The sequence below is a fragment of the Xyrauchen texanus genome, chromosome 22 (genome assembly GCF_025860055.1).
Source record: "Xyrauchen texanus isolate HMW12.3.18 chromosome 22, RBS_HiC_50CHRs, whole genome shotgun sequence".
Lineage (NCBI taxonomy): Eukaryota > Metazoa > Chordata > Actinopteri > Cypriniformes > Catostomidae > Xyrauchen > Xyrauchen texanus.
In genome coordinates, this window is record NC_068297.1 from 27,519,819 (window position 1) to 27,544,827 (window position 25,009).

The window sequence follows — 25,009 nt, forward strand, 5'->3', positions numbered from 1 at the left end:
TGGATTCCTCTATTGGGAGTGTTTAACTCCAACCCTCTACTGATCAGTTTTAAATGATTTGCCATTTTGAGGAGGAATTACATTGCTGCTTGCATCTATATTTTTTATTTGTTTTTAATCAGTTGTGTGTTTGTGTGTGCAGACTCTGCTATGTGGAAACGTGAAGTGCTGTGCTTCAGTAAGGAGGGTCTTCGTTCCCCCCTCACTACTCTCCCCTCTGAAGCACTTCAAACAGAGGCTCTCAAACTCTTTAAGGTGAATGCTCCGTGTTTGTCTCGCCTCCACATTTGTCTGTATCCTCTTTCACATTTTTGAATCCTTCTGTCTGCTTATTTCACATTCACAATGGCTCTAGTCTTTATGTCCTTGTTTTTTTTTATCTACCGTATAGAGTCTCTCCATCTCTTAAACACTTCTGACTTGTCCTCATCCTCCTCTCTGGAGGATTGATGGTGCCGTCCTGTCCCTGTGAGTGAGAGAGCTACTGTGTCTCCCACAGCAGGATCAAAGGCAGAGATGGAAGGCCTTGTGCTCATGATAGCAGTGCAGATAACAAGCTGGATTAGGCTCTGATTGAGGCGAACCTTTCTTCTGCAGTGTAGCAATGTCATGAAAGCTACTTTAAAACCGTAGCTTGCCAAGCTACAAGTTACTCATAATTTATATGTATTTCAGTCATGTCAACTCTCTGAATAAATGGAAGATATTATGATGGATGACAAGTTAGTTGGTTTGGTCTCAGCGCACTAGTTCTGCCTATGCTGCTGCTGCTTTTGCAGAGCAAGTGCGAAGACTTGCTACTGTTAGAATATATACAGACATGCTGTGTGTAGCATGTAATGTATGCTGCTGCTGCACAATTAGACAAATGTAGGACATACAAACATAGGGCTGCATTATTAATCAAATAAATAATCAAGTTTACAATTACAGCTGCTACAGTTATCTAATAGTGAAAAGTGTCAGTTAAAGCAGTCCATTTAGGTCAAATCATGTCATGTCAACATTTTCTATTTCATTTTCTATTTAATGTCTATTTTGCAGTGGTTGAGCATTGTATTCAATCAAAGATAAGTCTGTTACACCTTTCGGTGTATAATTCATTCAAAATATGAATAACAGCTTTATTTTTCATACTTTAGAGAGGACTAAGTCTTCATTTACTGATAAAACAGCTATTAAGTTATTCAGAAACAGTTCTCTGCTTGTTTTGGATGTGTATCTCCATAAAAACCAAAAGCCCAAAATAAGTATTTTAATGTAAATTAATATAAACTAATCTAAATTAATAGCAACTACAATATAATTGTAGAATTATAGAAATAATTGACATTTATGATTTTTGTAATAATCGTGCAGTCCTACATGCTGCTGCTGCACAATTAGACATACATACAATCCCCATGAAGCAGATCTAGACAAGTGATGCTGGGGAAGAGGAGGGTTTCAGAGAGAAAACTCTCGTAGCATGATGCGTGACGACAGTGCCCTACGTCTTATCCAGTTTTCATGAGCGAGCTAATTCTAAGTGCAATTTTCGTGCCAGTGCAAAACGCAAGTGGGCATGTGTGGGAGTGTTAGCGCTGCCTGTTCCTACATTTGCTGTTTGGAGATTTCACCAGCAGGTGGTAATGAAGTTAATTTCCAAACTCTGAAAATATAGTGAAACATCAAATTATGTCCCTGACAATCACAGTTGTATAGCCGTCTTATGAAACTAAAATGTATTTGTGTTATCTATAGTTCATGGTTTATTATATGTATTATTATTATTATGTTTATATTTATAATTGTATTTATGATCTAATTTGTATTGGTATTTTTCCACCTTTTGTCGTAGTAGAGTGACTTAAGTCACTGCAAAAGGTGAAAGAAGTTGGAGAGGATAAAATGTTTGGATTCGAAAAAAAAAAGGCACTAAAGGTCAAAGGAACTATTAGCTTGCAACATGTAGAATTTCATGACTGAACTTATAATTAATTAAACTGCAGTCAAGTCTTTCTGTAAAGACTTTCATAGCAAAACACAAACAATTGCACAGAATTTTAAAAAGACCAAGTGTTGATTTGGTCAGACAGAAATCAAACTTTATTAATTTAAAGTGCATGTAAACAAGTGTGGCGGCAAGTTTTCCACTGGGGAAAAATAGTATAATTATGCTTTTTAATTATGGTGACAATGTAAACTTACCTAAATACAACTAATCAACCAAATGGACAGATTCAACAAATGTATTCTGATTCCCAAAACTCAAGAGAGAGTGGACTAAATGCTTATTTGTATTTTGCATCAGATTGCTTGGTAATAAAGCTCTGATTCATGCTACACACAACTTGTTGGAATGCAGAGTTACTGGAAAAAGTATGTTTATCCTCAGGAGCTAGCATCATGCTCAGCACTCAATACACTTTGAAGATCAGAAGGACTTTTTAGGTAGTGTTTTGATTCTGAAAGTAAATGCCTTCCACTCTGAAGTAATGAAGGGGTTGGTTGACAGCTACATCCGGACTTGATTTAATTTGCATTGTAAGAATTTCTGTAAAAACAGAAATGGAATATTAATTAATAAGAAAGTCAAGCATGTTGTTTTATGAGCTGTCTGCTCACAGAACCATAGAACCAGCTGTGTGTGGCGATGTGTCGTGTGAGAGACTCGCCATCTGCTGGCCATTCTGAGTTCATCAGAGTCGGTAGTGTTGTAGATCTGTTGTATGAGGCTTGGTAGATATGTACTGAAATTACACTTAAAGGAATAGTTCACCCAAAAATGAAAATGCTCTCATGATTTACTCACCCTCCCAGATGTGGATAACTTTCTTTCTTCTGCAGAACACAAATGAATATTTATTAAAGAATATTTCAGCTCTGTAGGTCCTCACAATGGGAGTGAATGTGTGCCAAATATTTTAAGCTCCAACATCCACATTAAGGCAGCATGAAAGTAATCCATATGACTCCTGTGAGTAAATCCATGTGTTCAGAAAAGATATCATAGGTGTGGGTGAAAAACAGATCAACGTTTTTATTTTTATCATAAATTCTCCTCCCTACCCAGTAGGGGGAGATATGCATTATGACTGTGAATCACCAAAACAGAAGGAGAATGAGAAGGTAAAACTGAAGCGTAGATTGACTTAACAATGAAGGACTTAAAAATTGATCTGTTTCTCACCCACACATATTATATCACTTCTGAAAATATGGTTTAAACCACTGGAGTCCACTTATTTGGATATTGGAGCTTCAAAATTTTGGCACCCATTCACTTGTATGGATCTACAGAACTGAGAAATTATTCAGAAAATATTCATTTGTATTCAGCAGATGAAAGAAAGTCATACACATTCGGTATGGTATGAGGGTGACTAAATGATGAGAGAATTTTCATTTTTGGGTGAACTATCCCTTTGAAGGGAAACAGAATTTTAAACAAATGCAAAATATAGACTGGTCAGAATGGTGGTGCCGTGACACCTGTGCTAATTTCATGCTTGTTCTTGACTGTCCTATTCATTAGTCATAAAAGCATGCAATGACATACTAATGAGTTCTGTCCTTCTCTTACCCTGGCAGTCATGCCAGCTCTTCATTAATGTGCTGGTGGAGTCTCCCTCCATAGACTACCACACCTCGCTGGCCCAGAATGCACTGCAGGTGTGCCTAACACATCCAGAACTGCAGAATGAGATGTACTGTCAGCTGATCAAACAGACCAACTGTCGCACTCCGCACAACTATGCTCTCACACAGGTCAGTGTCATACTAACACACACTTGACACTGTATCATATTAAAATATGTATGTCACTACATACATGTCTCTCTCTCTCTCTCTCTCTCTCTCTCTCTTCTCTCTCTCTCTCTCTTTCAGTGCTGGCAGCTGTTATCATTGTGTGTGGCTCTCTTCCTGCCCCAGCATCACTTTCTGTGGTACTTGAGGCAGTATCTGCAGCGGAACGCAGATCCCAGGTCATAAACACGCTCACACGGTGTAGTGAAATGTATTCATGCATATTGAACTATGTTCAAATATACTCACACTCAGATTGACTCTCATTTTCGGTGACTAATTCTTACTCATTATATTTATTTCTTACAATGAAATTAATTAACATACACTACAAAACCATTAAAAAATAAGATGTGTGGTTTACTTTTGTCTTAAAGGGATAGTTTACCCTAAATGAGAATTGTCTTATAATTTACTCACTGTAAATGACTTACTTATGTTGTCTAAAATTCTTATGACTTTTTTTCTCTAGCGGAATAATAACGAAGATTTTTGGAAGCATAAGTAAAGTCTGATTGTTGATACAATGCAAGTCAATGGGTTCCAAATCTTGCAAGCTCCAAAAAGGACATACTTTCATTCACAGTCAGCCATGATTAATGTATTTAGCAAGTAACAGCATTCAATTTAACAGGATATTTTAGAAAAAAATGATCAGTATTCGATATATGGTCATATGATCTCAACACTCTAGTGAAGGTGCGCCCAGCACAATATGTATCATCACATGTGAATAATCATTTTAGATCTCATTTAGACAAAAAAATATATATAATAATTCTACTATTTCTTATTCTTTCTGTATAAAATGTAACAATTTGTAAAAAAGTAAAATATTGAGTGGATGTTTTAAAGGCATACTTAACCAAAAATAAAAATTCTCTCTTCTTTCACTCACCCTCGTGCCATTCTGGATGTGTATGACTTTCTTACATCTGCAGATCACAAATTAAGATTTTTAGAAGAATATCTCAGCTCTGTTGGTCCATTCATTGCAAGTGAATGGTGAGCAGAACTTTGAAGGTCCAAAATTCACAAAGGCAGCAGAAAAGTAATCCATACGACTCCAGTGGCTAAATGTGAGAAACAGATCAATATTAAAAAAAGTTTTTATTATGAATCTCCACTTTCACTTTCACATTCATCTTCTTAGTTTTTTTGTGAGTTAGGACAATTATCCAATGAAGAAAGACTCTTTAGAGAAGTCACTTTATCTTTTCCCAAGAGAAGAAAGTTTATTTCAGAAACGGGTGAAGTCTTGCTACACAAGCGCAAGAGCCTTGAGTGGAGAAGTCACAAAAACAAAATCAACCAAACACAGTTTATATCTTTGAGTCAAGCATTCTTGCATATCTAGCAGTTCTAAGGATTAACTCTGATTGGTTACATTTCTTTAAACAAACAACACACCAAGATGGAAACAGGGCATATTGACACCTGTGATACTGATAACATGTGTGAATTTGCCACAAGCCTTTATATTATGTTTAGCCACTTGGCACCTCAGAGACAGGTCTAAGTTCCTTTGTCAAGGCTTAGACGCACACACGCACACACACACACACACACACACACACACACACACACACGAAAGCAGAATCATCGTAAAAGTGATCGATAAGTGAATTTCTCCCACAGGTGATTTGCTTTCTTCATGCATATCACCACACACTGGGCAGCGAGGAGAATTTACAGTAAAAAAGGAGTTAAATATTGATCTGTTTCTCACCCACACCTAATCATATCACTTGAGACATATGGATTGCTTTTAAGCTGACTTTATGTCCTTATTGGAGCTTTTGAGTTCTAGCCACCATTCAGTTGCATTGTATGAACCAACAGAGCTGAGATATTCTTCTACAAATCTTTATTTTTAGCAGAAGAAAGTAAGTCATACACATCTGGTATGGCATTAGCGTGAGTAAATGATGAGAGAATTTCATTTTTGGATGAACTATCCCTTTAATACCGTATGGCAATTTTGCTTCTCATGTTAATTTATGTTAAAGATGTTTAGATGTGTTTAATTGAAAAAACAAGACAAAGACATATACTGATTAAGAATATGTTTTTTGCAGTTGCATCTCATGTAACCGTATTTAAATGCAACTGTTTGGGTGTGTGTCCGCTCACAGGAATGAGGTGGGGAAGTATGCTGTGTACTGCCAGAGGTCAGTGGAGAGAACTTTGCAGAATGGAGAGAGAGAGGCCAAGCCTTCACGGATGGAGGTGCTTTCTATTCTGCTGCGAAACCCTTACCATCACTCCCTACCCTTCAGCATACCCGTACACTTCATGAACAACACTTATGAGGTACAAAAATTGAACTAACATTAACAAACTTCTGAAGTATTTACATAAAAACACAACTAACTAGCTACAAACCTATGATATGACCCTTACGATAAGTACTGATGTGATACCAAGGTACTTTGACGTACCATGGCACTGAATGATTCATATGCCACAGTATTTAAATAGTACTCCAAGTTAATTCAACGAATAACATGTTATTACTACGGTACCATGTCCAAAACCAATGATAGCACCATAGTAGTCTACTGTTTGGCACTTATATATTATTGACATTCTTACACATAATTCCCATAAATAGAATAAAGTTTTGGTGTTCTGTAGCTCAACTGGTAGAGAAAAGCACTTGAAACACTATGGTCACAGGTTAAGTTCCCTGGGAGCAAATATCTAATAAATGCATACCTTGAATGCGTTGTCACTTTGGATGAAAGCATCTTCCAAATACATAAATGTAAATGCAAACAGATTTACAATGGCAGGATAGTCTTTCAGAATACTGTCCACTCTTCATACCAGCATCTATCTCTTCTCTGTAGGTTGTGGGTTTTGATGGCTCCACCACAGTGGAGGAGTTCCTAAACACGCTGAACCAGAGGGCAGGCATGAGGAAGCCCCAGATTTCAGGCTTTGCTCTCTTCACTGATGACCCATTTGGCAAAGACCTGGAGCACTGCCTGCAGCCCAGAAATAAAGTATAGCATTTTTACTCTTGAGCATTGTAATTTCAGGGCATAATATAGTCTAAATTCTTTTGTGTAGCACGGAAATTGGTGGATTGTGTTTTTATAGGCATCTTTATTTCTGCTTCAGATTTGTGATGTGATCTCCAAGTGGGAACAAGCGCTGAAAGAACTTCATCCTGGAAAATATGAAGGAACACGGATTGTCCGCCTGACTTATAAAAGCAGGTACAACCTAGATAACAAATAGAGTGATAGTGTCTTGTTTTTCTAGTGTTTAGCAATGATAGTATTCATACTACTTTGTCATTACTTTACGGTGACTGAGTGGGCCAAGTTGCTAGATGTTAACATGGGCAGATGCTACTGATGTTATCACTACTATGAGCACATTTTTTTAAACTTAGTTTCCATAAAAGGTCGGTGGAGGGAGCTTTGTGAATGTTATGCATTTGTGAATGTATTTATTTTAATATATAGTTATGTATAACTTTATTTGATTTTTTTTACTTTTTAAAAGGAAAATCATTCTCTCCATGCTCAAATTTTGTTTGTAGTTATTTATTTATTTTTATGTAGAAATAGCTCAATAATAAGGATTTGACAGTATTTAATCTTGTGTTTAGGCTGTGTTTCCGAGCGCAGGCTAAGGGAGAGACAGAGCGAGAGCGCCTCCTGCTGGCATATCAAGTAAACGATGAGGTACAACAAGGGCACTTCCCTGTCAGTAAGGAACTGGGCCTGGAAGTGGCTGCTTTGATGGCACAGGTGTGTGTAACAGGCAATACGTGTGTATGTATGTAGGCAAGTGTATCTGAAGTGCTGGGTCACAAATACACCTCAATCACATTTGTCTTTTAGGTTGAGCATGGTGACCTCGACCGCCCAGCAATGTCTCCCACTGGTTCTCCACAGCCAAAGACACAACAGATCCTTCTGCAGGTACTGGAGCGTTTTTATCCCAAACGCTACAAGCAGGAATGCAGCATGGAGCAGCTCAGGTAAATTCACATCTGATTCACTTTTCAATATTTAAAGGGATAGTTTCTTTCTTCTGCTGAACAAAAACAAAGATTTTAGAAGAATATTTCAGCTCTGAAGGTCCATACAATGCACGTTAATGGTACCAAAATTACTCCAAAAGCACATTAAAGTGGTTAAATCCATATCTTCAGAAGTGATATCAAAGGTGTGGGTGAGAAAAAGATCAATATTTAAGGCAAGGCAAGGCAAGGTAAGGCAAGGTGTTCTTTATGCATATCGCCACCTACTGGGCAGGGAGGAGAATTTATAGTACAAAAGGATTTAAATATTGATCTGTTTCTCACCAACACTTATCAAGTGCATCTACCTTTATTTGAACCAGATTGTAAATAGCATCTGCCAATATTATATTATATTATATTACATTATAAACTTACTCTATTAGTATTTCTTTAATTAATAAAGGTGTGGCAAATTTGATGGGTGCTACACAGATTAACAATGAATGAAAAACACTTTTTTGTTAATTTAAATGGTAACTTTGCCCCATAGGGACCTTGCTGAGCGTTTGGCCACTAAGTGGTCTGTCCTGCGTGGATGTACAGCCTCAGAATGTGTGAGAATCTATCTGACTGTGGCCCGAAAATGGCCTCTGTTCGGGGCCAAACTTTTCAGTGCCAAGGTGAATTCAGATTTTCCTCTGCTACTGCCAAAATGAGCTGGTTTTCTACACAACCTTAACCACATAAAAAGATTTTTAGATTAACGTTTTCACAGGAGTGTAGTTGAAACCTGACAGAACTTCTCCATTTACTCCCACTCTTTTGGTGTGTAGCCATTGTCTCCCTCTTCATTGGAGCAGAGTCAGGTGTGGCTGGCGGTTAATGAAGATGGGCTTAGTGTTTTGGACTACACCATGGTGAGTGTGTGTGGATATGGAGTCATACTTATGAAGTTTAAGAAAGTGGCAAAGACTGCTTTAAAGGGACATTCTGGGTTATTTGCAATTTAAAGGCATAGTTCACTCAAAAATGGAAATAGTATAAGATTGGTGTGATAGAACCACATCAGATAAAATTAAATCCAATCTTTCAACTTATGTCACATTTTTGTGACATTATTTGTGCTTTATCCTGTTCTTAGCCTTCAAGAACTACTGTATATAGTGTTTTTTGATTAGGAAGTTCCCAAAAGCTGTAAATAGCCCTGCAAGCTTTAACAATTGTCCGTTTGCTTCTTTCTCCTACTCTTCTGGGCAAGAATAAACAGGGTCAGTGCAGAGTCTGCACTGCAGACTATCATTTTTTTATAGCTTTTACTCTCTCCGCCCATTCATTATTTTCACCACCTCACTGTAAAAATCTAAAAGGGAACAGAAAAAAGACCCCCATTGCTGTATGTCAAATGTAACTTGCAGGAACTAAAATCATTTGGGATATTTTCCTTGCAATAGGAGATTTATCCGTTTGTGCGTGTGCTGTTTGTTTCTCCTTAGCACCTGGTAGCCACATATCCGTACCAGTCAGTGATTACCTTTGGAGGCTGCAAGGAGGACTTCATGGTTGTGGTTAGCCAGATAAAGGACCAGGCTTTGGGCAAGAAGATTGTGGATAAACTTTTATTTGCAATGGCTAAACCAAAGGTAAGGCTTGTTAGGTTACAAAACGTAAAACTCAGTTTAACTGCATTTCCAAATGTGGTCAGTAAAGACCACTGAATTCTGATATACTGGGGAGCTTTTATCATGACGTTTTATTACCTATCTTAGAAATCTGATCTTGTGTGTTGGGGCTAAATCAGAACTTTAAAAACTACTCCGTCCATCTGCAACTGCCTATCTGGCTGACATCTGATGGTAAAAGCAGGTTTCTGTATATTCATTGAAGGTTTCAGGTGGACTTAATAGCTCTGACTTACTCCACTGCCATTCAGCATTACATTTTACAGGAAGCGCTAATAAGCTCCACTGTGTAGTATAACTTAACTATAAAACTATATAACTATACGTTTTTGGGGTCTTTAACTTCTTCAACTTCTCCTGCCTGCAATTATTCACAATCAAATATAAAAGCTCACCATTCACACATACATAAACTCAGCAAAAAAAGAAATTTCCCTTTTTCAGGAAACAAAAAAATAATTTTGTAAAAATCCGAATAACTTTATAGATCTTTGTTGAAAAGGGTTTAAACAATATTTTCCATGCTTGAACCATAAACAATTGATGAACATGCACCTGTGGAACGGTTGTTAAGACACTAACAGCTTACAGATGGTAGGCAATTAAGGTCACAGTTATAAAAACGTAGGACACTAAAGAGACCTTTCTACTGACTCTGAAAAACACCAAAAGAAAGATGCCCAGGGTCCCTGCTCATCTGCGTGAACATGCCTTTGGAATGCTGCATGAAGGCATGAGGACTGCAGATGTGGCCTGGCAATAAATTGCCATATCCGTACTGTGAGATGCCTAAGACAGTGCTACAGGGAGACAAGAAGAGGACAGCTGATCATCCTCGCAGTGGCAGACCATGTGTAACAACACCTGCACAGGATCGGTACATCCGAATATCACACCTGCAGGACAGGTACAGGATGGCAACAACAACTGCCCGAGTTACACCAGGAATGCACAATCCCTCCATTGGTGCTCAGACTGTCCACAATAGTCTGAAAGAGGCTGGACTGAGGGCTTGTAGGCCTGTTGAAAGGCAGTGCCTTACTAGACATCACTGGCAATAATATCGCCTATGGGCACTAACTCACCTTCGCTGGACCAGACAGGACTGGCAAAAAGTGCTCTTCACTGGCGAGTCACGGTTTTGTTTCACCAAGGGTGATGGTCAGACTTGCATTTATCGTCGAAAGAATGAGCGTTACACCAAGGCCTGTACTCTGGAGCGGGATCGATTTGGAGGTGGAGAGTCCGTAATGGTCTGGGGTGGTGTGTCACAGCATCATCGGACTGAGCTTGTTGTCATTGCAGGCAATCTCAACACTGTGCATTACAGGGTAGACATCCTCCTCCCTCATTTTTTACCCTTCCTGCAGGTTCATCCTGACATCATCCTCCAGCGTGACAATGCCACCAGCCATGCTGCTCGTTCTGTGTGTGATTTCCTGCAAGACAGGAATGTCAGTGTTCTACCTTGGCCAGCGAAGAGCCAAGATCTCAGTCCCATCGAGCACGTCTGGGACCTGTTGGATCGGAGGCTGAGGGCTAGGGTCATCCCCCCAGAAATGTCCTGGAACTTGCAAGTGCCTTGGTGGAAGAGTGGGGTAACATCTCAAAGCAAGAATTGCCAAATCTGGTGCAGTCCATGAGGAGGAGATGCACTGCAGTTCTTAATGCAGCTGGTGGCCACACCAGATACTGACTGTTATTTTTTATTTTGACCCCCTTTGTTCAGGGACACATTATTCCATTTCTGTTAGTCACATGTCTGTGAAACTTGTTCAGTTTATGTCTTAGATGTTGAATCTTTTTATGTTCACACAAATATACACACATGTTAAGTTTGCTGAAAATAAAAGCAGTTGAAAGTGAGAGGACATTTATTTTTTTGCCGAGTTTACATAATTTTTCAGATAACCCCCCAAATAATAAAAAGTACATTTATAAAGTGCAGCAAGTACTGCATCTACTTTCACTTCTGCAGTTAATTGGGGATGGACTTAAATATTTATCACTAATCTAACAGTTCATAAAAAATCCTTTAGTTTAAACATCAGCCACCAACATCCACTCAAACTCAAACCATAACTTGCATTACACATAGATAATTAAAATGGACATTACATCCATGCTGTTTAGCCAGCCAATATATAGCCAATTTGTGTATAATATATGTGTGTGTATATATACAGTATATAAATGTACTGTATAGTTGAAGTCAGAAGTTTTCATACACTTAGTTTGAAGTCATTAAAACTTGTTTTTTAACCACTCCAGAGATTTGCTATTAACACACTATATTTTTGACAAGTTGTTTAGGACATGTGCATGACACAAGTCATTTTTCCAACAATTGTTTACAGACAGATTGTTTCACTTTTAATTGACTATATCACAATTCCAGTGGGTCAGAAGTTTACATACACTAAGTTAACTGTGTCTTTAAGCAGCTTGGCAAAATGACAGAACATTTTGTAATGCCTTTAGACAATTAGCTAATGAGCTTCTGATAGGAGGTGCACTGAATTGGAGGTTTACCTGTGGATGTATTTTAAGGCCTACCTTCAAACTCGGAGCCTCTTCACTTGACATCATGGGAAAATCAAAAGAAATCAGCCAAGACCTCAGAAAAAACTAATTGTGGTTCATCCTTGGGAGCAATTTCCAAATGCCTGAAGGTACCACATTCATCTGTACAAACAATAGGATGCAAGTATAAACATTATGGGACCACGCAGTCTCCTAGAGATTAACATAGTTTGGTGCGAAAAGTGCAAATCAATCCCAGAACAGCAAAGGACATTGTGAAGATGCAAACAGGTAGACAAGTATCTATATCTACAGTAAAACAAGTCCTATATCGACATAACCTGAAAGGCTGTTCAGCAAAGAAGAAGCCACTGCTCCAAAACCAGATTCATGTTGTGGGGGAAGTTAAAGCTTATCAAAATGGGTCTTCCAAATGGACAATGACCCCAAGCATACCTCCAAAGTTGTAGAAAAAAAAAAGTCAAGGTATGGGAGTGGCCATAACAAAGAGCTGACCTCAATTTAATTTGTGGTCAGAATTGAAAAATAGTGGTCTACAAACTGGATTCAGTTACACCAATTCTGTCTGTAGGAAGGGCCAAAATTCCAGCAACTTGTTGTGAGAAGCTTGTGGAAGGCTACCTAAAATGTTTGAACCAAGTTAAACAATTTAAAGGCAATGCTACCAAATACTAACAAAGTGTATGTAAACTTCTGACCCACTGGGAATGTGATGAAAGAAATAAAAGCTGAAATAATTAATTCTCTCCCCTATTATTCTGACATTTCACATTCTTAAAATAGTGATCCTAACTGACCTAAGACAGGGAATATTTTCTATGATTAAATGTCAGGAATTGTGAAAAACTGAGTTTAAATGTATTTGGTAAGGTGTAAACTTCTGACTTCAACTGTGTATATATATATATATATATATATATATATATATATATATATATATATATATATATATATATATACAGTGGGTACGGAAAGTATTCAGACCCCCTTAAATTTTTCACTCTTTGTTATATTGCAGCCATTTGCTAAAATCATTTAAGTTAATTTTTTTTCCTCATTATTGTACACACAGCACCCCATATTGACAGAAAAACACATAATTGTTGACATTTTTGCACATTTATTAAAAAAGAAAAACTGAAATATCACATGGTCCTAAGTATTCAGACCCTTTGCTGTGACACTCATATATTTAACTCAGGTGGTGTTCCATTTCTTCTGATCATCCTTGAGATGGTTCTACACCTTCAGTTGAGTCCAGCTGTGTTTGATTATACTGATTGGACTTGATTAGGAAAGCCACACACCTGTCTATATAAGACCTTACAGCTCACAGTGCATGTCAGAGCTAATGAGAATCATGAGGTCAAAGGAACTGCCTGAAGAGCTCAGAGACATAATTGTGGCAAGGCACAGATCTGGCCAAGGTTACAAAAAAAATGTCTGCTGCCCTTAAGGTTCATAAGAGCACAGTGGCCTCCATAATCCTTAAATGGAAGACATTTGGGATGACCAGAACCCTTCCTAGAGCTGGCCGTCCGGCCAAACTGAGCTATCGGGGGAGAAGAGCCTTGGTGAGAGAGGTAAAGAAGAACCCAAAATCACTGTGGCTGAGCTCCAGAGATGCAGTCGGGAGATGGGAGAAAGTTGTAGAAAGTCAACCATCACTGCAGCCATCCACCAGTCGGGGCTTTATGGCAGAGTGGCCCGAAGGAAGCCTCTCCTCAGTGCAAGACACATGAAAGCCCGCATGGAGTTTGCTAAAAAACACCTGAAGGACTCCAAGATGGTGATAAATAAGATTCTCTGGTCTGATGAGACCAAGATATAACTTTTTGGCCTTAATTCTAAGTGGTATGTGTGGAGAAAACCAGGCACTGCTCATCACCTGTCCAATACAGTCTCAACAGTGAAGCATGGTGGTGGCAGCATCATGCTGTGGGGGTGTTTTTCAGCTGCAGGGACAGGACGACTGGTTGCAATCGAGGGTAAGATGAATGCGGCCAAGTACAGGGATATCCTGGACGAAAACCTTCTCCAGAGTGCTCTGGACCTCAGACTGGGCCGAAGGTTCACCTTCCAACAAGACAATGACCCTAAGCACAACGCTAAAATAACGAAGGAGTGGCTTCACAACAACTCCGTGACTGTTCTTGAATGGCCCAGCCAGAGCCCTGACTTAAACCCAATTGAGCATCTCTGGAGAGACCTGAAAATGGCTGTCCACCAATGTTTACCATCCAACCTGACAGAACTGGAGAGGATCTGCAAGGAGGAATGGCAGAGGATACCCAAATCCAGATGTGAAAAACTTGATGCATCTTTCCCAAAAAGACTCATGGCTGTATTAGATCAAAAGGGTGCTTCTACTAAATACTGAACAAAGGGTCTGAATACTTAGGACCATGTGATATTTCAGTTTTTCTTTTTTAATAAATGTGCAAAAATGTCAACAATTCTGTGTTTTTCTGTCAATATGGGGTGCTGTGTGTACAATGAGGAAAAAAAATGAACTTAAATGATTTTAGCAAATGGCTGCAATATAACAAAGAGTGAAAAATTTAAGGAGGTCTGAATACTTTCCGTACCCACTGTATATCAGGGCTCAATGCTAAGAATTTTTTCATGTGCTTCAGATTTTTACTGGCCATGCCAAAATTTTCACTGGCCCAAACACAAAAATAATAAATTGATGTTTTTTACCATCATGGCTTTAAAAATGTGTGTTTGGATAATACTGTTTTTACATATATTATGTTTTTAAGACAATGTCCCGCCAAACTGAATCACATTTATAATTTACAAGTTATGATTTATGCCTTATGTAATCCCATATAAGCTCTTTACAGATCTAAATTCATAAATACATCATATTAACCTCAGCCATCCTGCCATTTACACACGTGTTTTTAAGCAAAGAGTTCTGTTGTACAGATGATGGGTTTTCTGTCACCCGTTTAGTGCAACTTTTGGCCATGTGTAGCGTATTCACACACAGGATCAAAAATGTAATCACTGGGTTAAAGATGTGATTATTGGCTGTAATAAATGAATCCCTGAGAAGAGGCTTCCAAATCGGTTGTGACGTGTAATATACATTAGGGAGATATTAGGCCTAATTTGTGAATTAAGAATATCTGATTTCATGTTATATACACAATCTAAAGACCAACACAGCCTTATTCACAAAGCACAAAAACAAAAATACCTGTACAGTCCAGAAATGAGAAATGTAACTGGTGTTTCATGACGATGATATGAAGTAGACTGTTTTGAATATTCATCTTCACCCTGCTGCAAAACAGCTCTGAAAATAATATCCTAATAGCCATAGAGATCTTGCTTCTATTCATATCAAACGCTATTATCATGTATTAATGATTACGTTTTGAAACTAACCTAATTAAATGTATACTTACATTTTGGATTTTCAGGCACATGTATACCTGAGGTTTAACAAAGTTTATTACATTTCATTCAGTGCTTCAACTCTAAAGGCGAATAAATGAGAGAAAATTTGCTCTTTTTTTTTTAACAGAGGGAATAAAACGTCTCGGGTTATGACTATAACCCTTGTTCCCTGAGAAGGGAACGAGACACTGCGTCGTTGAAAACGACTCTTTGGGGAACGCTCCTTAGCGTGCGCCTCTGAAGTATGAATGAAACTATTCCAATCTTGATTGGTGTTGCGTCATGACGTAACATGTGACGGCATAACCGGATGCATAAAAGTGACGCCGGCACACACACACATTAGCCTAGTGATGAAGCAAGCCGCTCTCAGGCCTTGAGGGGCGTGGCAGGACGACGCAGTGTCTCGTTCCCTTCTCAGGGAACAAGGGTTATAGTCATAACCCGAGACGTTCCCTTCCGAGGGAACTCGCACTGCGTCGTTGAAAACGACTCTTTGGGGAATGAATGCCCACTAGGCCACGCACCGAAAAAAGGCCTGCCCTAGGGTGAAACTGAACTCAGGCACTCAGCTAGGACGAAAGCACACGTGCACCAGGCGTACTAGGGAGGTGCAGACTATAAAACCTGATGAAAGTGTGTGGGGTAGCCCAACCGGCTGCCTCACAGATCTCCTGGAGGGGTACTCCCGATAAGAGAGCCCTAGAGGACGCAATGCCTCTAGTTGATTGAGCCCTTACGGCCAAAGGTGAAGGCAAATTGCGCACCTTGTAGGCCGAGATAATAGCCTGAACAATCCAATTACTAATGGTTTGTTTCGAGGCAGGGAGCCCCTTCCTAGGTGACCCAAAACACACTAACAGTTGGTCCGACCTCCTCCAGGAAGAGGACCTCTCGAGGTAAACGCTCAAAGCTCTGACAGGGCAGAGCAAATGGAGCCTCTCTTCTTCTGCTGACACATGAGGTGGAGGATGAAATGCCTGCAGGACCGTAGACCGTGCCGTGTTAGACGGCACCTTAGGCACATAGCCAGGTCTCAGGTGCAAAATGGCTTTAACTCCGCCAGGGGCAAACTCCAAGCAAGCTGGCGTCACTGCCAGGGCTTGAAGATCACCCACCCTCTTTAGAGAGGTAATAGCTAAGAGAAAAGCCATCTTGAACATCAGGTCCTTGGGCGAAGCCGACTGAAGGGGTTCGAAGGGGGCCAGGGATAACCCTTCGAGAACCACCGCCAGGTCCCAGGCAGGAACCCTGGACCTGGTTGCCGGTCTCATCCTCCATGTACCACGGAGAAAACGAATGACCAGCTGGTGCCTCCCCAGAGGCCCATCACTCAGTGGTGCATGGAACGCCGAAATGGCAGCCACGTACACCTTAAGTGTGGAAGGGAGAGACCCGCAGAGAAACGATCTTGAAGAAACTCCAGAACTGAAGCCACCGGGCAGTTAACTGGATCTAATTCATGTTCTCTACACCAAGTGGAGAACACATTCCACTTGAGGCCATATAATCTCCTAGTAGACGGAGCCCTAGAGCTAAGTATGGTTTCAACCACCCCTGCTGATAGACCAGCATTTAGGTACTGAACCCCCTCAGGGGCCAGACCCACAGTTTCCACAGCTCTGGACGAGGGTGGAAGACTGTGCCCCCTGCCTGAGACAACAGATCCCTCCTCAGAGGAATCTGCCATGGCGGAGCTATCAGGAGTGAAATTATGTCTGAGAACCATACTCGGGCCGGCCACATCGGGGCAACCAGAAGAAGACTGATGCCCTCTTTGCTGACCCTTTCCAGGACTCCCGGGAGCAGAGCGATGGGGGGAAATGCGTACAGGCGAAGCCTCGGCCAAGCCTGTACCATGGCGTCCAACCCCAGTGGGGCTGGATGTGAGAGGGAGAACCAAAGTGGACAGTGGGACGTCTCTCGAGACACGAATAGATCCACTTCCGATGGTCCAAATTTGTCCCACATCAACTTCACCACCTCTGGATGAAGTCTCCATTCCCCGGGCCTCAGCCCCTGCCTCGACAGGATGTCTGCTCCCTGATTCTGAACCCCCGGAATATATATTGCTCTGATAGACAGTATTTTCCCTTGGGACCAAAGAATTATCTGATGCGCCAGTCTGCACAGAGGGCGCGATCTGAGTCCTCCTTGTCGGTTCAGATAAGCTACCACTGATGTATTGTCCAAACGTACTAGGACATGGTAACCTTTGATGTCTGGAAGGAAGCTCCTCAGAGCCCTGAACACAGCCAACATCTCTTGACAGTTTATGTGCCAAGAATGATGATGGTCCTGCCACAGACCCCTGGCAAAGCGGCCGTCCATGACCGCGCCCCAGCCAGTGAGGGAGGCGTCTGTCGAAGCGGTTTTCCGGCGACATGACGCTCCCAACACTGGCCCTTGGGACAGGAACCAAGGTTTCTTCCATATTAGCAGAGAACGAAGGCACCTGCGTGTTACTCTGATTATACGAAATGGATTCCTCTTGGGGGAAAACCCCTTGGTTTTCAGCCACCACTGGAGGGGCCTCATGTGTAGAAGGCCCAAAGGTACAATGTTGGATGCCGCTGCAGTCTTTGAAATTGCTTTACAGTGACGGCCTGGCCTAGCTTTAACCCGGCCACCATCGCCATAAGGGACTCGATACGTGCAGGAAACATGCGTGCCTGCATCGTAACCGAGTTCCACACAACGCCCAGAAACGTTGTGCACTGGGATGGTTGTAACACACTCTTTTTTGTGTTGAGTCTCAACCCCAAACTTCGAATGTGGCCAAGAACGACATCTCGATGCCGAACCGCCATTTCTCGAGACTGGGCCAGAATGAGCCAGTCGTCGATATAATTCAGTATACGGATGCCCTGAAGTCTCAGTGGAGCAAGAGCTGCATCCATACATTTGGTGAATGTGCGGGGAGATAGTGCTAGGCCGAACGGAAGAACCCGATATTGGTAAGCTTCGCCCCCGAAAGTGAACCTCAGGAACCTCCTGTGACATGGAAGGATGGATACATGAAAATAGGCGTCTTTTACATCTATCGTGACAAACCAGTCCTCGGATCTGATCTGACTCACGATGACAGGAATAGTAAGCATTTTGAACCTGAACCTCCTCAGAGACCGGTTCAAAACTCTGAGATCTAAAATCGGCCTCAACCCCCATCCTTTTTGGAACTATAAAGTACCGGCTGTAAAAACCGGACTCCCTGTCTGAATGAGGAACACGTTCTATGGCCTCCTTCAGCAGCAGAGATTGCACTTCTTGTTCCATCACCTGAGCCTGCCCCGGAACCACTGTAGTCTGCACCACCCTAGAGAATTTGGGGGGGCGGTGCCCGAACTGCAGTCTGTACCCTGATTTTATTATATGCAGGACCCATGCAGATATGTTGGGAAGATGATTCCATGCCTCTACAAAATCTACTAAGGGAACCAGCCTCTCGAGGCTGGTCTCGGGTGTTTTTCGCGCACTGTTCTCGACCTCCTGAAGCGGGATACCGGCAGGATTTGGTCGATACAGTTCTTGTGACCACAATTGATGTGTGTTTTTTATCGTTAGACGCGAACGGCACGGTGTGCGTTCGCTGGAAATTGGTGTGGCCCGAAGCGTCAGAGACGGTGGGAAACCGACACCGATTTCCTGAGGGCTCCGCTGCGAGAACAACCTCGGTTGCTCTGCGGGGGGGTTGGGGGGGGGGGGCAGCCTTCCGAGGTTCTACCACCCCGGTTAGGACCTCTTCCCCGAAGCCCTCCTAGCCTTAAGGACGTCCCTCAGGTCGGCCCCCTGGCTGGAGGGCTTCCCGCTGGGAGCGTTTCCTCTTTTGCCAAGCTCCTGGAGGAGGGGCTCTAGAGGAAACGCTCTCCTTTTGCTCTGCGCGGTGCGAGGAGCTGACTGAAGGCTGGGGCTGATCTGTTTGCCCCACCCTACTTGATTTAGACTTGGATTTACGGGGGAGAAACTGCTTGAACGCCGCAGATTGTTTCCTCGCCTCCTGAAACCTGTCGACGACCGATGTAACGGCGTCGCCGAACAGGCCAGAGGGCGAGAGCGGGGCATCAAGCAAAAAAGCTCTGTCTTTTTCTTTTATTCCTGACAAATTTAGCCACAGATGCCTCTCCGTGGTCACCATAGCTGCCATAGAGCGGCCAATAGCGCGGGCCGTCTCTTTAGTGGCCCGGAGAGACAGATCTGCAGCTCTGCGCAACTCCGCGATATCTTTGGGAGTTGGCCCCTCCCCCTCGTCTAAATCTTTCAGGAGATCGGCCTGGTATGCCTGCAAAATCGCCATTGAGTGCAGGCATGAACCAGCCCGACCTGCCGCCATGTAAGCCCTGCTTATTAATGCAGATGTATCTCTGCAGGGCTTACTAGGCAGCGCCGTGGTTTTAAGGGAAGATGCCGACTCAGAAGAGAGATAACCGGCTAAAGCCTCCTTCACACCAGGCATCTTCCCATAGCCCATATCCCGTGCCCCTAAAACATAGCTGTAATCGACCACACTGGGGGTGGAGACATGGGACGAATGTGGTTTATCCCACAATCTCGAGATCTCTTTGTGGAGATCGAGAAAAAACGGCAAACCCCGGCGCTGGGGTTGTGACGTGTGCTGCAGGAAACGCTCGTCTAATTTGCTTCCGACGTGCGTTCCCTGCTCATTTTGTGGTCAGCTAATATTAAGTCTGGCCACAGCACGCGTCACAACCTGAACCAGCTCCTCATAAGCCTGGCCGAAACCCGGCGTGCTTGGCTCACGGTCGTCCACATCAATGCTGAGCATTTCCACTTCCTCGGAAGCAGAGAGCTCGAGCATTGGGACCTGATCGTGGGCAGAAGAAGCCGCGACGCGGGCTTCTGCACCACTCACAGTAGGCTCGGGATCCTCAAACGAAGAATGAGAAAGTGCCGGAGCAGTCTCATTCTCATCTGCAAGATCCGCTCGCGAACCCCACGATCTCAATCGCCGGCTGCCTCAACAGACGCGGGACCAGAACCGTGGGGAACGCGAGCCTGACCGTGCTCATCAAAGCACGCCAAGCGGGAGTGCAGCACTCTCAGGGGTAGTGCTTCACAGCTTTCACAGGCAGATCCCTCGAGAGCTGCCTGCAGTGCGCTAGCGCTCCCAAACAGTTCACACACAAATCGTGCGTGTCCCTACCCGTAATAAAACGAGGGCAGGGGTGCACGCACTTCTTGAACTGTTCGGTGGCCATAATTCTTTTAAATAGCACAAACAATACCAAATAAGACAAACAATATACATAGAGCGCTTGCTGAAGAGCGAAAGCTAATGTGTGTGTGTGCCGGCGTCACTTTTATGCATCCGGTTATGCCGTCACATGTTACGTCATGACGCAACACCAATCAAGATTGGAATAGTTTCATTCATACTTCAGAGGCGCACGCTAAGGAGCGTTCCCCAAAGAGTCGTTTTCAACGACGCAGTGCGAGTTCCCTCGGAAGGGAACTAGCATTCTGTCCCTTTACGAGAGCATGTGAATGTTAAACAGTCTACGCTGCACAGAGAGAGATGATGATGAGACTTATACATGGAGCGACATGGATTTTCAGTCCTATAGAATGAAACTGTTCATTTTTTTTCCAATGTGTGGATTACTAATTTTCACCAACATGTAAAAATGAAAAATGTGGGGATTTTGTGCACTTAAAGGTGCGTACACACTGCCAGCGACATCGTGCGCGACAGCGACTCCATACCATTCATTTTCAATGCGAGCACAGCGACTTCCGGCGACACGAGCTGTCGCGACCTTTGGCGCTAGATGTGGGCATGTCCAGCGACGCGACAAAGTTGAGAAAAGTTCAACTTTGTAGCGACTAACGGAAGCGACAGCCAATAGGAGAGAAGACGGGAGAGCTCACGTGATCCTTCTCTCTCTCTCTCAGCTCCTGCAGTAACGGAAAGATGGATGAAAGGCTAATTCTTGCTGTTAGAAATTTTCCAGTGCTTTATGATATGTCTCTTCCCACGTACAAGGACATTTTTAAAAAAAATACTGCGTGGAAAGATGTATCTGAGATCGTGGGGATTTTATGGACCCAGACAGACCGGCATTTGCATTTTCGCCGCAGATAAACAGCCGCTATGGAAAACAGCACGCCTTGTTTCTCATTCATCTTTGATATAAAGCATTTTATGTACTGATTCCATTTATATTTAGTCTTTTCCCTCCAAAATGTTTGTTTTTAGTGGCAAGAAAAGAGATTCGCTTTCAACAGCAATGGAGTGGCATCCGTGAATGTCATTTATAAACGTTACTAGGCAACCAGTAGTGGGAACACCCACTAGCGACTTCACCGCCAGCCACTGGCGACCTGCAGCGATAAAGTCGCTGGCAGTGTGTACGCACCTTTAGACGTAAGACGTGCAATCCCGCTACAAATTCAATAATTCATTACTGGCGAGCCCTGTGTGTGTGTGTGTATATATATATATATATATATATATATATATATATATATATATATTATACAACAGTTAGTTCGGTCCTCCAATCTGATTGGACGAGAGACATTCCATGAGCACTGATGGTCACACACCATCAGCACTCAGACGCTTCACTGTGTCTATCACTCCGCTTGTGTTCCTGCCATTTAAACTAAAGTGTAAGAGCAGTGCATATGTGTTAAGAGCTACTGTATGTATGTATGTATCTTTTTTTCCATGTATTTTTTTACATTACATATGTTAGCCAGCAGGTGGTGGCACAAGATCATTTTTGTGTGTAATATGAGCCAGCTAGGTGACGTTAAGTGAATCCGCGTCAGTCAATGTTTACATACAACAGCACTCAGTGATCGCTAGTATTCATACTACACTACTAAATCTAGGAAATAGCTTTAAACGGCTTAAAACTAACAACTTCATTACGCCTCATCACAGCTGAGACCATGACGCCAAGTGCTTCACTTGTGGGCCATAAGGATCATTTGGTGGGGCAAATCCGGCCCTGTTGTGTTGAAAAAGTGCTATACAGAAAAAAATAAAATAAAATAAATTACTTGACTTAATATAATAATAATAATAATAATGTATATTTTTTATAATCTTATGGTGAATAGAAATGTAAAAATCTATATATTTTTTAGTTGTTGTCTTAACTTTCTACGCATGTAATTCTGGTCTTGTTCACATTATCTCCCAGCAAAAAGTCTTATTTTATTCCACTAGATGGCAGCAAGGACTAGGATAAATATTTTTTCCTCTATCACCTTCAATCACAATATGCAGAACTGAAACATAGGTAGCGCTATAATGCATCTCAGCCCGCCCAGATGTGCTTGTCCATAGACATTTAGTCTAATTTTCAGTTCATGCTCCACCCCCATTGTTTCATCTAATATCTTGAAGCTCAATCTGGGAACCCAAAATGCTTCCCTTTGTGATGATATATACAATGATCTCATCAATAGTCAATAACATATATTTTCTATGATTTCTTTATATTCTTTCCTGCTGGACTGCATATTTTGTTCTGGACAACAAACACATAACATTGGTTTTTCACACAAGCAAGCTCACAGACAAGAAAAATAAATGGCACATTTTTTAGAAAGCTACCTAAGGTAAGAGCAGAGATAAAGTTTGTAGCTATTTGGGTCTTACAGCTGTAGTGATTGGCACATAAAAATGACATTTGTATTTGATGTCTGACAGAAATCATATTTTTCACTTTGTGATTCTTTTGAAAATCTTCAGAATTGTGGTATTAGGGCAACAATATATGACACAAGATATATGAATTGTCTATTTAAATGCCATGTGAAATACTTTTACATTTATAATAATATTTCTACCTTATTACCTCATATTTTGCAAATCCAAAAGTGATAGTGTTCTATGACGTGTTCTGATTAAAAGCTTTCAAATGATGCCACAAATGCCTGACTTGTGTATCCGGGGACATTAACGTTTTAAGCATAAACTTATTTTGCGACCTAGCGCCCCCCTGTTGACCCTCTGGTGAGTCCATCTTGGAGGTTAAAAGGGATAGTTCACCCAAAGATTTTTAATTATCCTGTTTCAGACCTCATATGATTCTGCCATGGAATACAAATGACAGCCTCAGTTCTCCATTCCCTTTTTTTTCTCTCTTTCAATGCTTTAGATCCTGGAACTGACTCTTCTCGTGGCTAGTTATATTAACTACTGGACCTCCACCTTACCAGGGGCTAGCAACCAGACACAAGGCTCTGCACTGGGGCCTCAAGGAGACAGGAAGTTTTGGGACATAGACAGCAGACACTTCCCCTCAATGACATACACTACCAAAGGCCCCACTCTTCTTTAACAATCTGGACACATCGGTGACCCATCGGATAGGCTACATGCACTAACAGAAATGTGTACTTCAAACTCGTTTGAGCTAAAATAATATAATTAGGGAAATGATTCAAACTTTTTGTGTTGGAAAGAACAAACCGTAAATTTTGAGTTATTTATTATGTGAAGAGATCATGTACTTGCATACTCAAAGTCCAAAATACTAAATCATAAATCACAAAACAGGTTTACAAATGGAGGCTCATTGTAAGTTCACCCACATAGTTAGTACTGCTCCAACTTGCAAAAAAAATAAATAGTTTTTGAAGGATTAGTGCTTTTAGACTTGACGCCACGGTTAGGAATTTTTATTTGTGCATTATATTTCTGTTTTTATTTTTCAGTTAAGAGTTTTTCAGTTGTTTGTGCAGGACATTTCCACTGTTTGATGGTGCATTATTTAATGGTACTGCCTGTAATTTGAACTGCGTATGTTGAGATTAATTTACTCTATACTTTTTCTTGATGGGTAAAGACATACCAATCACCATCTCTTGCACATTAAATGTCTACCTACAAACAAGGTTACCAGTATACAGTATAAAAGGTCTTCTATGGCAAACATTTCTTTATAGCTCTTTCTTTCCAACTGTTGCTGGTTTCATTTGATTGAAATGACCAGTTGGAAAGGTGGAGGCACAGACTGTACTGACGTCTGATGTACTGACGTCTAATGGTAGTTAAACAGGGTTAAAAAAAAGAATCACATTTATTGCTGAGTTTTTTTTCTCTATATATATTTCCAAGCAGCAATGACAGAAAATGTGTTCAGTGGTAAGTGAATTTATAGTTCCCTTCCGAGGGAACTCGACACTGCGTCGTTGAAAACGACTCTTTGGGGAACGCTCCTTAGCGTGCGCCTCTGAATTATGAATGAAACTATTCCAATCTTGATTGGTGTTGCGTCATGACGTAACATGTGACGGCATAACCGGATGCATAAAAGTGACGCCGGTACACATACACATTAGCTTTCGCTCTTCAGCAAGCGCTCTATGTTGAAATTGTTTGTCTTACTTGGTGTTGTTTGTCTGATTTAAAAATATTATGGCCACCGAACAGTTCAAGAAGTGCGTGCACCCCTGCCCTCGTTTCATTACGGGTAGGGACACGCACGCTTTATGCTCTCGAGGGATCTGCCTGTGAAAGTTGTGAAGCACTACCCATGAGAGTGCTGCGCTCCCGGTTGGCGTGCTTCGATGAGCACGGTCAGGCTCGCGTTCCCCACGGTTTTGGTCCTGCGTCTGTTGAGGCAGC

General features: G+C 41.7%; 1 protein-coding gene across 1 annotated transcript in view; it reads left to right on the plus strand.

Annotated features, from left to right (window-relative positions):
- Nucleotides 1–24,570, plus strand: part of LOC127662505 (pleckstrin homology domain-containing family H member 1) — a 78,290-nt gene extending 53,720 nt beyond the window's left edge. Inside the window, exons 19-30 of the mRNA XM_052153706.1 lie at nucleotides 143–255; nucleotides 3,574–3,750; nucleotides 3,871–3,968; nucleotides 5,925–6,102; nucleotides 6,642–6,797; nucleotides 6,916–7,013; nucleotides 7,412–7,553; nucleotides 7,647–7,786; nucleotides 8,322–8,451; nucleotides 8,605–8,688; nucleotides 9,265–9,411; nucleotides 23,538–24,570. Of these exons, the coding sequence (XP_052009666.1) occupies nucleotides 143–255; nucleotides 3,574–3,750; nucleotides 3,871–3,968; nucleotides 5,925–6,102; nucleotides 6,642–6,797; nucleotides 6,916–7,013; nucleotides 7,412–7,553; nucleotides 7,647–7,786; nucleotides 8,322–8,451; nucleotides 8,605–8,688; nucleotides 9,265–9,411; nucleotides 23,538–23,720 (1,646 nt within the window). The 3' untranslated portion in view covers nucleotides 23,721–24,570. The remainder of the gene's footprint in view (nucleotides 1–142; nucleotides 256–3,573; nucleotides 3,751–3,870; nucleotides 3,969–5,924; nucleotides 6,103–6,641; nucleotides 6,798–6,915; nucleotides 7,014–7,411; nucleotides 7,554–7,646; nucleotides 7,787–8,321; nucleotides 8,452–8,604; nucleotides 8,689–9,264; nucleotides 9,412–23,537) is intronic.
- The last annotated feature ends 439 nt before the right edge of the window (nucleotides 24,571–25,009 follow it).